Source organism: Enhydra lutris, unplaced genomic scaffold, assembly GCF_002288905.1.
Source record: "Enhydra lutris kenyoni isolate GAN:26980312 unplaced genomic scaffold, ASM228890v2 scaffoldscaffold27, whole genome shotgun sequence".
Taxonomy (NCBI): Eukaryota; Metazoa; Chordata; class Mammalia; order Carnivora; family Mustelidae; genus Enhydra; species Enhydra lutris.
Genome location: NW_019154111.1, coordinates 22926790 through 22940557, shown reverse-complemented (window position 1 = coordinate 22940557; position 13768 = coordinate 22926790). Strand labels below are relative to the sequence as shown.

At 36.7% G+C, this 13768-nt stretch overlaps 1 protein-coding gene across 1 annotated transcript in view; it reads left to right on the top strand.

Annotated features, from left to right (window-relative positions):
- Positions 1–13768, top strand: part of LOC111152043 (cystic fibrosis transmembrane conductance regulator) — a 163960-nt gene that overhangs the window by 17589 nt on the left and 132603 nt on the right. Inside the window, exon 2 of the mRNA XM_022510327.1 lies at positions 10985–11095. Within this exon, the coding sequence (XP_022366035.1) occupies positions 10985–11095 (111 nt within the window). The remainder of the gene's footprint in view (positions 1–10984; positions 11096–13768) is intronic.

Genomic DNA, 13768 nt, shown 5'->3' with positions numbered 1-13768 from the left:
GAGAGCAGGCTCCCTGCTGAGCAGAGAGCCCGATGTAGGGCTCGATCCCAGGACCCTGAGATCATGACCTGAGCTGAAGGCAGCGGCTTAACCCACTGAGCCACCCAGGTGCCCCAATTTGTTTGTTTCTTGTTTTGTTTGTTTGTTTCTTAAGATTTTATTTATTTGACAGATCACCAGTAGGCAGAGAGTCAGGCAGAGAGAGAGGGGGAAGCAGGCTTCCCACCAAATGAAAAGTCCGATGTGGGGCTTGATCCCAGGACTCTGAAATCATGACCTAAGCCAAAGTCAGAGGCTTAACCCACTGAGCCACCCAGGCGCCCCCTTTTAATACATATGAACAGATGTATTGGCTGAACAGCACTTATTTGCAGTCATATCAGTGTCCTCAGATGGGCTATAAACATCCCATCTTTGAGTAATTAGTTAATACATTAACTTATTCTATTTGTTGTTGTCCTAAACACTGAAGAAGAAAACGGAGATATAAAGATTTATATGACACTTACATTGTTCAAGTAGTCTGTCTTATAAGGAAAATAAACTAGCAAACACAGTATAATGTAACATTAATTTAACAATTTTGAAAATAATTATTGAAAGTTATGCACTGTATGATAGGTGGAGGGGATACAGCAGAAAAAGAAAAAACCTATAAGGTCTTTGCCCTCATGGAGCTGACAGTGCAGTGTGTTTGGAGACCGGGGATTTTAGACGAGTAAACAGACAATTTGTGGTTACGGCTCAGGTGGAGGAAGTACAGGCGAGAATAGAGCACACAGGAAGAAAAGTAAACCTGGATTGCAGAAAGGCTCATGCATACATAATTTATATGAAACTATTTCAGTGCATTTGAATTTTCTTGGAAATAGGGGTCAGATTTTATTTCAAGGAATTTATTAATTTTTCTTCAGGGTAAGCTGGCACCTAGGTTGGTATTGGTATAAAACCAGAAAATGCCCTGTTAGGTGATGAGAGTAGGAGAATCCTTTCAAAAATTCAGAGCCCCCTTATTACCAATGGTTTCATCCAGTGGGAACCCCTGCAGAGTTCAAAAGGAAGAGAATCTGGCTCGGTATTTCCTTGAAAGTTCATTTTCCTAAAGTGCATGTGGAAGCAAGAGATCATGACATTTTAAGATCACAGTAATTCCTAAATGCCTATAAAATGAGTTTCGCTAAACTATCATGATTTGTTTTATGATTTGTGTTTTCAGTGACCTGATTGGAAAGGTGACCATTTTGAACTCTTAACTTGCTTATTAGGATCAGTTAATAATTCAGGCATCTATTATTGTGTGTTTTACTATTGGGGAGAGAGAAGCTACGCAGAGTGTCGACCTTTATTTACCTGTATGTTTCTTATATGATAAAAGATGTAAATATTAAGCAAAGGGGATTTAAAGTAAGACTCTTACAGTAGAGTTTTATTTCCTTGGTCATCCTTGAACCACTGGCTGTCTCCATGCCTTGCCTCTGTCAGGCTCCTTTATTTCCGGGATTCACAGTGAAGCAAGGGTGAGGTTATAGCCACCTCTCCTCCTCCCTGAACCTCTCAGGAGTTTGATTGTCAGTGTCTTCTGCCTGCCTCCCCACAGGAATATCAAGGCTCTAAGAAAATGAGAAATAGCATTGCTCCACAACCTTAGGAACGGGATCTAAAATTTAACTCTTGAGTTATGCAATGTGTCACCAAAGGGAGAAGACATAGAGAGGATGCTAAATTTACTGTTCAGTGCTATAATTTGAATAATAAATATTTGAAATAGCAACAGAAGCATAAAATGGGTTAAAATGTCACTGATAACCAAATTCCACATGTAGTTTGAAGATGGGAAATCATCTGAAGCTGGGAAGTCTGAATCCATTGCCATGGTCCTCTTTGAATCATTCTGAGAAGTAATCATGAGTAACAGCAGATAGCATAAATAAATTAAGGTGAAGAAAAGGTTAAGATAAATGAGAAAAAATCTAAAATGTGACTGACCATTTATCTGGCTAGATGATTTCAAGCAGAACCCTCAAGACCAACTTTATCATGACTGAATTTAAAAAATCATCAACTTTGTTTTCCTGACGCAGCATGTATCAGTGTTACCATGGGAGTATTATTTCCAAGGTGGCCTCTAACCTCCATTTTATCATTTCATCTTTCAAGCAAAATAAACAAATGAGTGAACATCAGAATAAACTGTGTTGGGTTGGAATCACACTGTATTTTTATTTTATTTTTTTATTTTATTTTATTTTTTATTTTTGGGAAAGGTTTTGTCAAAGCAGTGAGTAGAAAGTCTATTTCAGAGAGGATTTAATAAGTAGTGATACTTGTTGTACAGAGAGGTATCATTAAGTGGTTTGGATGTTAAAGGTCATGAGAGTTAGCTTCTGCTTTGCCTGTGGTGGCTCATACCAAATATACCTCAGAGCTTCTTAGAGGATTACTGTCCCCAGGAGAGACTTATCATCTCCACACTATGAGAAACATTTTAACAGAGAAAAATCAAGTACCTTTGATTCCAGATGTTGAGTTAACTCTAGAATGAAAACCAGGCCTTAGAAAGGTTGTGGATATTTTATTGCTGAAGAATGAATGCAGAAGTGCCTCAGACTGTTTACTTTGGGTTGTAGTCATGGGGTCCAACCAAACAAAGAGCTTCCATAAAGGATTCAGGGTTTTACAAAAAGGGAGGGAATACCAGATAAATGGGATAGTTATAAAATAAATACCAACAAAGTTAAATCAATATATCATGTGGTTGATATCCTTAATATATCATTCCTGTGAAGTAGGTTTTGTTCCTACCTCAGAGAGAAGAAGAGACAGAACTTGTTTTCCTTCTTTGCCTCTCAGCTCGCACTGAGCGTGCTTGGAACCATTGCCCCACTCTGTTCTCCAGAATGCAATTGTCTAAAATAACAGTAAGAGTGGTGAGGTTCTGACAGTAACACAGGTTTCTCTCTGTAAGCTTTTACAAATGCCAGCCAGTAACCCAGTGGCATTTCTACTGTAAAATCTTAAGGCCAATCCATTTCCCCGCTTCCTTATTTTCTTGGTTTCAAATATATTTTTTATTGCCAATGGAAATAAAACCCAGAAATTAGAGAGCGATGGTGTTACTTGTCTTTCTTAGTTGGTAAAAAGCTCCTAAAAGTGGACTTATATAGGACATAGCAATTTTAGCGGACAGTTCATCATCCTATCTTTCTGGCAGTTGTTCCAGCTATGAAAAATTGTGTGGCTTTTATTGGTGGCTTCCTGCCCAAATAGAATAAAAAGCAAACAAAAATCATGGAATACCACTTGGAGGCTGCTTTTCAAAAGTACATGGGCATAGGCTATAAATCACAATGCTTTGTTTCTTCTCTGTTATCTTTCAAGATGGATGGGAATTTTTGTACCATTGCTTATTGTCTCACTTGCTTGAGTTCTCGAAATCCAGTGAATGAGGTCGGGCTGGTACAAACAGTTTTTTGTCAATGGTACCTATTCCTCGGTTTCTTTATTATCACTATGGTCACTTTTTCTGTATTTATAGTAATTTAAGCTATGAAGCACCTTGCTTCTGGGGGAGGGCAGGAAATAAGCTATTTGTATAACTTACAATGCATGTCACCAATCCTTAGATCCCTTTACGGAAAGGGTGTTAATCAGTTGCAGGACCTGCCCACACACTAACCTGTTTGAGTGGGCTTAGAGTGTCAAAGTCACCATAATAAGAATTTGCCTTTTGCAAATTCTAGGGGTGAAAAATAAAATGTGGTAAAACTTTCCAAAATCAACACTGACAGTCAATTTCTGTATGCTATTTGTCGTAATACCAGCTTTATTGAGATATAATTCACATGCCAAACCATTTACCCATTTTAAAATACTCAATTCCATGGTTTTGGCAGATAGTGAAACAATCTCTATCAGTTTTAGAATGCTTTCCGGGCCTGGGTGGCTCAGTTGGTCCAGCATCTGCTTTCGGGTTGGGTCACAGTCTCAGGATCCTGGGATTGAGTCCCTCATCAGGCTCTCTGTTCAGTGGGGAGTCAGCTTCTTCCTCTCATCCTCTGTCCATGCTCTCCCTCTTTCTCAAATAAGTAATAAAGTCTTAAAAAAATTTTTTTAGAATACTTTCATGACTCCATACCTGTAAGCAGGCATTCCCTGTCCTCTGCCCCATCCTAAACAGCTGCTGATTTGCTTTCTATCTCTATAGACTGATGATTCTGGGCATTTCATATGCATGGAACCATGCACTTTTAATGACTGACTTCTTTCATTTAGTGTGATGTTCTCAAGAATCGCCCATGCTGTACTATGTGTCAGTACATCATTCTTTTTTTTAATCACTGAGTAATATTCTATTTGTAGGAATACCCATTTATCCATTCAACAGTTGACATCTGGATTATTTCTACTTTTTTGCTTATTACAAAAAATGCTGCTGTGAACATTCATGTTCAAGTTTTGGCACAGACGTCTGTTTTCATCTCTCTTGGGCGTGTACCAGCAACTAGAATTGCTGGATCATAGGGAAACTTTATGTTTCATATTTTGAGGACATGCCTCAAAGACCATTTTAAGGTTATTTTTGCAAAGTGCCTACATCATTTTACATTCCCACCACAGGAGATGAAGTTTCTAATTTTTCCATGTCTTTTTGGACACTTATTACCTCTTTTTTATGATAACCATCCTAGCAGGTGTAAGGTGGTATCTCATTGTGGTTTTGATTTACATTTCCCCAATGGCTAATGAGTTTGAATGTCCTTTCATTTGCATTTTTTGGAGAAATATCTGTTCAGATCCTTTGCCCCTGACTAAAGTGAGTTGTCTTACTATTATGAGAGTCCCTAAATACTAGAGATGAGATAAAACTCTTTATCACATGTATGATTTGCAAAAATTTTCTCCCATTCTTTGGGTTATTTTTCCACTTTCTTGACAGTGTCCTTTAAAACATAAAAATGTTTAATTTTTATGATGTCGTTTATCTAATTTTTTTCTACTGTTGCTTGTGCTTTTGGTGTTATATCTAAGTATATGCTTTTTTTTTTTAATTGGTCCTAATATTGCACATTTGATACAAGTATAGGCTTTGGTATCACAGTCTTATTTTTTAATTCTAACTCTTCTGTGGACAAATTATTTAAGCTCCCTCAGGCTCAGTTATTTATCTGTAAGAGGGAGTTACTGCTAGGACTTATGAATTGTTGTGGAGGGTCAAATGAAATAATATATATGAAATCCCTAGCATTTTGCAGGGCTGTGGTAAAACTCTATTAATGTTTGCTATTACTATTATACTCCCAGTAATAATAAACTCTAGCGCTCTGAGAATTAAACTGAAGCCAAGCATTTTCTTACATGAAGAAGTGCTTAAGAAGGTACATTTGTACTGCTTTATAGACAACATTGCATTTGGCCTCCATGAAAACCAGGTAAAGTAGTCATAGTAGTTGTTCTTTCCATCAGGAGCTGCAGCTGAGAGATCCAGAACATTTTCCAAGATCATGTGACTGAAAAATGCTAGAGACAGGGTGAGAACCTGGAGTGGTCTTTTTTTCTTAAAATCACAAATTCAGTTTCTTCAGTAAAAGATTTATGGTAGGAGTCAAGTGACTGGTATTTTGTAGTCTTCATGTTGAGGTAGTACCTCAATCATATCAGGGGAAAAAATTATTTTGTGAGAAATTAGCACTGATAGTGAACATTATGTAAGAATCATGGAGTTAGAACACATTTGACTAGAGGTGCGCCTGGGTGGCTCAGTCAGTTAAAAGTCTGCCTTCGGCTCAGGCTGTGATCCCCGGGTCCTGGGATTGAGCCCTGCTATCAGACTACCTACCTGCTCGGTGGGTATTCGACTACCTGCTTCTCTCTCTGACTCCCCCTGCCTATGCTTGCTTTCTCTCTCTCTCTCTCAAATAAATAAAAATTAAAAGCAAACAAACACATTTGACTAGAAAGTTTATGTTGGATAGCCATTACAAGTAATGGATTATAACTATATGTTTCTTCTTTAATTAAAAAGAACTTCCTTATTTCCAAAGTTACACATGCTCATAGTTAAACACTGGAGAATATAGATAACCAAAAAAGAAAATATCCTTTCAGACATTTCCTTATATGCATACATTCCTAATATACTTATATTTAGAAGCATCTTATAAAATGGGCAGATAGATTTTTCTATTTAATGTTTGGATTCTTTAGGCATGAAGTTAAGCTAATTTATATTAGGATGCCTCTATGGCTATAAATTCTGGACTTCCAGAAGATTTTCAGATTTGGTTCGTTGTCTTTTTTTAAGCAGCAATTAATTATCTTTCCAGACTGTCTGAAATTCATTGACTACATTTACTATACTTTTCACTCATCTAGAGAAAGAAAAAGAACTTAATACAGTTTTCCTGGTAAAATTAGATCCTCATAAGTAATTAACTCTCAAATGCAAAAATGGCTGATCTTTAGCAAAGCATGTTCTTCCTAAAGGTTTTCGAGCTGACTCAAGTTGCTGTTAATTATAAATTCACCATTTTATGGATAAGCAGCAAACACTGCTTGAACATGTCTGTAATCAGAGAATGACTCCCTGACCTGACCTGCACCCCAGAGCTATTACTTTGGGGTGCACCCTTGAAGCCTGTAAGATTTACACAGGACTTTTGAGAGCCAAATATCACTACTATCTCAAGTGTTATTTTCACTAAAATTCAATGAGAATCATACATCTGACTATGAGATAATGTTGAATCTAAGTTGATAAAACAACTGTGACATTTGAAGTATTATTTCTTTTCTTTCTTTCTTTTTTTTTTTTTTTTAAAGATTTTACTTATTTATTTGACAGAGAGAGAGACAGCAAGAGAGGGAACGCAAGCAGGGGCAGAAGGAGAGGGAGAAGCAGACTCCCGCTGAGCAGGGAGCCCAGTGCGGGACTGATCCTAGGACCCCTGGACCACGACCTGAGCCAAAGGCAGACACTAACACCTGAGCTACTCAGGCGCCTCTGAAGTATTATTTCTATGACTTTTTTTTCTTTAAATCCTTATAAAGATGAGAATGACTTCTGGTCTCAAATCAATCCTTCCCATCATAGCCATTTATCAAAAAACAAAAACAAACAAACAAAAGAAGCAACTATCCCTCCCCCGCAAAAAACCAAAGCAAAATGATAGTGCTTTGCTGCAGAAATTTGAGATTTATTATCACAATGTGTTTAAGTGAATCCCCATCTTTCGTCTGCATTGAATTTAGCATTCCCTTCAATTAGGACTATTCAGATTATTTGGGCTAGGAAAATCTCTGGTATATTTAAATTTGTCTACACAAAATATTTTAGAGTAATTTCTACTTAATTCCTCAAACATTAATTATATCATACAAAAAGGAAAAAGGCTATTACTCTTGAGTATATCAATTTGTCAGTATTTGCAAGAAGTGTCATGGAACCAGTGTTTGTTGGATTTGCTCTTTTATTTCATTTGGCCAGTTAAAATGTAAAGTGAAATACTGTGGAAACATGATGGTTTTATAGAGACAAAATCATTTTGAGGTGAAAAGGTCTAACACCTGACCTTAATCTTAAATTCTAGCACATGAAAATGTCAGATGTCTCTGTTGGATTAATAAAGCCAAATGTCAAGTGGAAAAATGATTATGAGCTCTAAATATGTGGTTTTAGGGAGATAGGTTTTGTGAAAATCAAGGCTTTAACAGTGGCTATGATTGAAAAATTATTTTCATTATAAGAAATTACAAGTCACTCTAGGGGCACCTGGGTAGCTCAGTTGTTAAGCATCTGCCTTTGGCTCAGGTCATGATTCCAGGTCCTGGGATGGAGCCCTACATCCGGCCCCCTGCCCAGCGGGAAGCCTGCCTCTCCTCCCACTCCTCCTGCTTGTGTTCCCTCTCTCGCTGTCTCTCTCTCTGTCAAATAAATAAATAAAATATTTAAAAAAAAAATTATAAGTCACTCTGTGCAAAAATTGGAAGTATTATCCTAAGAAATGAAATTTTTAAAAATTTCTTCTATTTGTGTGTTTTTTAAAAATGAAGTGATAATATCTTTCCTCAATAGAACCTGAAGCCTCATAGAGTTAAGTGAATAGAACAGCATATCCTGAGTACTAGACCCTTTTTTTTTTTTTTTCAAAATTACTTTAACACTTTTAAGTTATAAAGAACTGTATACCTTAGGGATGTCTGTTACCCCATATGTAAATATTAGCTAGTTTTGTTAGAAATAGCCAGAATTTTGGAAACTGACACAATTTCTTTTTTCTTTTTTTTAAATTTCTTTTCAGTGTAACAGTATGCATGGTTTTTGCACCACACCCAGTGCTCCATGCAATACGTGCCCTCCCTAATACCAACCACCTGGTTCCCCCGCTGACACAATTTCTAAGACCATTTTTTAAGCCCATTGTCACTATATACTGACTGGTTATGAATGAAGAAGGATAAAATTAATTAGAGATGAGAGGAAAATATGGTGGGAGCAGATTTGAAGAAGAGAAGGACAGGGTGTATTGCTTTTGATTATTCCAGGCATATCTGCTTTGCTTCATGAACCACCTGACGTTCATTGATTCCCAAAGAAAGAAATATGGAAGTAGCAATCCTGACCAGACATTCCTAAATTCTATCCAAGTATGTTTAATCTACTCAGGATTATTCAAAAGGAGTGGCGGCTGGAGTTTTACAGTGTCTAATGTTTCATAAAGTGTTTAAAGGTGTAGATATCTGGGGAAGTTTTTGTTTTGTCTTTGTTTTTATATTTCTAAGATTGGCTTGAGGCAGGCATGGAGAACTCATTGGAGCAGAAATTTCATTCAGTGTTACCAGTTTAACCTAACAGGATACAATTTTGTTTTCTCTAGGGTAAGTCTGGTGATTGCTAGGCTGCCTAAAGTCAATTGATTTTAGTTCTCATAATTCACTTTAAGCCAAGTTTCTATTTCAGAATACAAATACAGGTTCACTGTGTTAACCTATCAGGAAACACTAAATTTTATTAATAATTGTAAATGGCTAACTTGAGTTTTAATACTACTGAATATGTTTGGTTTGATGATGCTGGGCTATGGAACTCTGATAATCAAACCTAGATATCAAGGTGTAATATACATATTAAAATGGGCACAAATTACACAGGAAGCTTTTGATAGAGGCAGCCAACAAAGTGTATTACTTTAAAATGAGCTTGAAACTCATTCATGGGAATGATCATCACATCTTAGATATGGACCAAAAGATGTATGTTTATATATTTTCTAAAGAGATGAAAAGATTTATTTTTTAATTTCCTGCTAATGTCTTATGGTATTTGGAATTTATAGATAGTAAAATTCTGTTTACTTGTAAATTTGGTATATTTCAATAATCTCAAATATACTGAACATGGAATATTTATTAATTGATGGAGTATATTTTTCTTTTTACTTGATCTTCTATAGATCCCTTCCTTTCTGTGTTCAATGCCATTACCCTTGTCTCAAGTCTTTCAACTATCTGGTAATCATGATCTTCTGCCGTTGGCCTTTTCTGGCTGAGCAGATTGTTAAATTTTTAGGAAGTCTGTGAGCTCATTGCTAAGTACAACAAGTATTAAAAATTGGGTGATATAAACTTATACTTAAATTATATTAAAACAAATGTAATAAAAACTCAAAAATTGTTACTGCCTACTTTGATGTTTTACTATTATCTATGCCATTGAGGTTATTTACCTTCATTGTAGCTGAAAGGTGAACGTACTATGTAATAATATGGAACTGTGTATCTCTTCCAAACTCTATGTTCATTGACTTCACATTTGGTAATTTGAAACTAGACGGAGTGGGAGTATTTACACCACAGAAATTGGCAAATGACTTAAGTCCCTTTTTTTTTTCTCCTGGAGAAGGGCTGGTTGAAGGTTTGCCTGAGTACCACCCCACTCCCTGCAGTCTGCCAGCTTTTAGTCTTCCTGTGTCTAGGCTCTTTATCTCTTTGGAGATTGTTTTGTCTTATCCATACTAGTTAGAAACAATATACTTAAAAATAACGGAAAGAAAAGAACCAGGGTATCCTGTCTCATTATTGACCATACTAGCTTCACTAGTTTCCACCAAAAATTGTTCTTTATTAGAGGTATAGAGGGCAGGTGTGTTATAGCTGCTGTGGGATGCAGCTACAACTGCAGAGGAGACAGAATGTAAAGTCATGATCCCCACCCTCAAGTAATGATTCAGGAGTGATAATTAGGTTAACAAACCAGTACAAACTATTCATTAATCCTTCAGCTATAGTCAGTTCATTTAATAAATAACTTGTTGCTGAGGACCATGTACTACAAGAACAACATTGTGTAGGGATATTGATTGAGAGTCCATTCTGTCATCATTCATAAATCATTTTATACTTAAAATGATAGAGACTAGACTTCAGCCCTTATAAACTCCTAGTATCTTGTTATTTGGGACAGCTTTAAAAAAAAAAGATTATTTATTTAAGAAAGTGTTCAGTGGGGAGAGGTGCAGGGAGAGGAAGAGGGAAACTTAAACAGATTCTATCCATGCTGAGGGCAGCAACTGATTCGGGGCTTGATCTCAGGACCATGAGAACAGACCTGAGCCAAAACCAAGAGTCAGACACTTAACCAATTGAGCCACCCAGGTGTCCCTGGGGCAGTTTTTGTTTATTTGTTTGTTTGTAAGACTACTTTTAATATAGAATGTGTAGTGGCTTGTTTTTTCCTCTGGGAAGGAGTCTACTGTCATTCCTGATACTTTCTCTCAGTCCCATTAGTTCAGAGGTATTGGTGTTTTATACAGATGTGTTCTATAAGAGATGACACACTGGCATTTTTATACATTGGATTGTTTATTCTCATATTTGTGAATACACCATTTCCCATCTGCCAGAAGATTTAAAACAGTGTCAGATTCCAAGTCTATATTGGAGACCAAATCAAGTGAATATTTACATCTGTCCCATCTCTTTGTTTTAGCTGGACCAGACCAATTTTGACGAAAGGATATAGACAGCGCCTGGAATTATCAGACATATACCAAATCCCTTCTGCTGATTCTGCTGACAATCTGTCTGAAAAATTGGAAAGGTATGTTCATGCACAATGTTCATTAGTTGAAGGGAGGAATTAACACTGTTAATTACTTATATTATTAATACTCTGTTTAGATGATGGAGAACTGGGGTGCCTGGGTGGCTCAGTGGGTTAAGCCACTGCCTTCGGCTCAGGTCATGATCTCAGAGTCCTGGGATTGAGCCCCGCATCGGGCTCTCTGCTCAGCAGGGAGCCTGCTTCCTCCTCTCTCTCTGCCTGCCTCTTTGCCTGCTTGTGGTCTCTCTCTGTCAAATAAATAAATAAAATCTTTAAAAAAAAAAAAAGATGATGGAGAACTAACTTATTAGATGGCTTAAATCTCAAAATGGTATCTTTAAAATAGGAGCATCTTAATTTCTTGCTGAAGTGTTGATCAATTAAAAATTAAACAATGAAAGTTTGAAGGATTAACCATTTTCCTGGTAAATGACTTTTTTCTGAAATAATTCTGAGAAGTTACTTGTTTTTAAAGAACATGAAATGGATGTCGTAAAGACTGAAGTAGCATCTTTATGAAGCAAATTGTGTATGTTTGCCTCCAAAATCTTAATTTGTGAATACGAATACATATACTTGCAAATCCTAAGGTAATGGCTATTGGATATAAAAAATGTAAATATTTCATATTTTTGAGTACATATTAAATGATAGGTATAGTATTTCCTCTCAGCTCTTGGAAGAAAGCATCGCTACCTCCATCTTGCAGAGAGCAAACAGAGACTCAGAGAGGTGATGGAATTTTCCATCTAACCCCTCACAGTGCTACGATTCTAACACAGATCTGCACTTATCACCTCCTCATGTTCAGTGCTTCCCATTGTAGGCAAGTTCTCAGAGTTCCCTTTTCTAGGTATTGGTTAGAACTCTTTTGATTGCCAGTGACAGAATCCAATAACTAGCTTAAGTAAATAGAAGGAACTTGTTGGCTCCTGTACCTACTTGTGTCAGGGGCGTGGGCAGAGGACTGGCCTTAGGGACTCAGTGGAACTAGGGAGTCTGATGCCACTTGGTGGCATTTGCTTGTGTGGTTTATTATTTCGGATTCCTCTGTGCAGCAGGTCCTTAGAACTCTGCTCATTTCTCTACAAACCACAGAGAAAAGAGACCTTTCTCCTTGGCCAAATGTGAAAAATCCCAGAGACTCTAGGGTCACACACTCACTCCTTAGACCAAAGGGGGAAAAAAAAAGAAACAAAAAGAAAAAGCTACTACAGGACCCAAAATTAAAAAAAAAAAAGTTGAGACTTGTATTTTGTTTACCTTATTTACAATCAACTCATTTTCCTTTAAAAAATATTTTCAAGGCAAAGTAAGACATTCAGTCTTATTTTTCTTGATTTTATTCAAAGAATTAGGCTAGTGGGAATAATAGATTCATATTTCCAAGATCAAGGCCCCATTTCTATTATCGAGGACTTAGTGTGTGGAAATGCCATGAAAGCAAGGATATTTTGGTTGGTTTGGTTTGGTTTGGTTTAGAATAGGGTCTGGCATATAGTAGATGCTCAATAAATATTTGTTGAATGAATGATAATTGAATGTGAAATGACTAGCATTATGTAAAACCTGTAATATTGTTACAGAGATAAGATATATAAATATAAAACATTGTAGGTATGTCAGCAAGTTCACAGTAAAACAGTAGATATTGAATACCTATGTTCTAAATGGATGCTGAGGGAAAGATTAATCAGAGAAGGGGTAGGTTAATAAAAGACTATGTACTCCAGATAAACATTTATTTATGGCCAAACAGAGGATACCTGAATTTGTAGGATTATCTGGCCTAAGGCTTTTTTCTCCTGTTTTTATTATATCTCCCATATCAATTCAATTAAAAATATACCTATTTTTTTTAATTCAACAACTCTGTGCCAGCATAAGTCCGTAAGTTCTGTCTTTCTTACTTTTGCCTTTATTTTGTATCTGTTTTAACCCTATGCACTTCTTTTCTTAAAAAAAAATTTTTATTATAATAAAAAATTTAAAAAGTAAAATTATTATTTAGAATTTATGGAAACATTTTGGAAGACTGACATACCATTTCTAGTACTTTGTATCTCTGCAACCTTAGAAGTGACCCTGGCCTCCCATATCATAACTGCCTTGTGACAAAGGTCCTTGGTGGTCACCACTTTGTTGAGGCCCACTGGGCCTTTGGGCTCTGTTTGTGGTATTGAACCCTTTACATCACCCCTTCGTGCAATCTGCTCATCTGTTCCATGAAAAGCTACAAAACTGATAATTATAGAGCTTCTTCCTTTGTAATTTAACTCTCAGTGTTTGGGGATTCTTACTGTGTCTCTCACGGTGCTGAGGAAACCACATCAATTCCTCTTCCCTACTCATTCCTTCTCTCAGGCTATCCATTGTTCAAATCCCACCCATTAAAATAAATTCTCCCACCTGGCCTCTCCCTCAGGTTGCTGCCTCAATCTTTTTTTCCCCCCCTTGTTTCATAGCTGTTATTTCTCTGCTCTCCTGATCTTTCCACTTCTTCACCTTACCTTTATACCTCAGTTCCTTGAAATATGGTTTCCATGTCTGCTGTGTTGCTAAAATGACATTGACCAGGGTCACCAGAGGTCCCTTAATGTCAAATAAAATGGACTCTTTCCTACGTGACTTCATGTTGACTACTTCTTCCCACCTTGAAACCATTTTTTT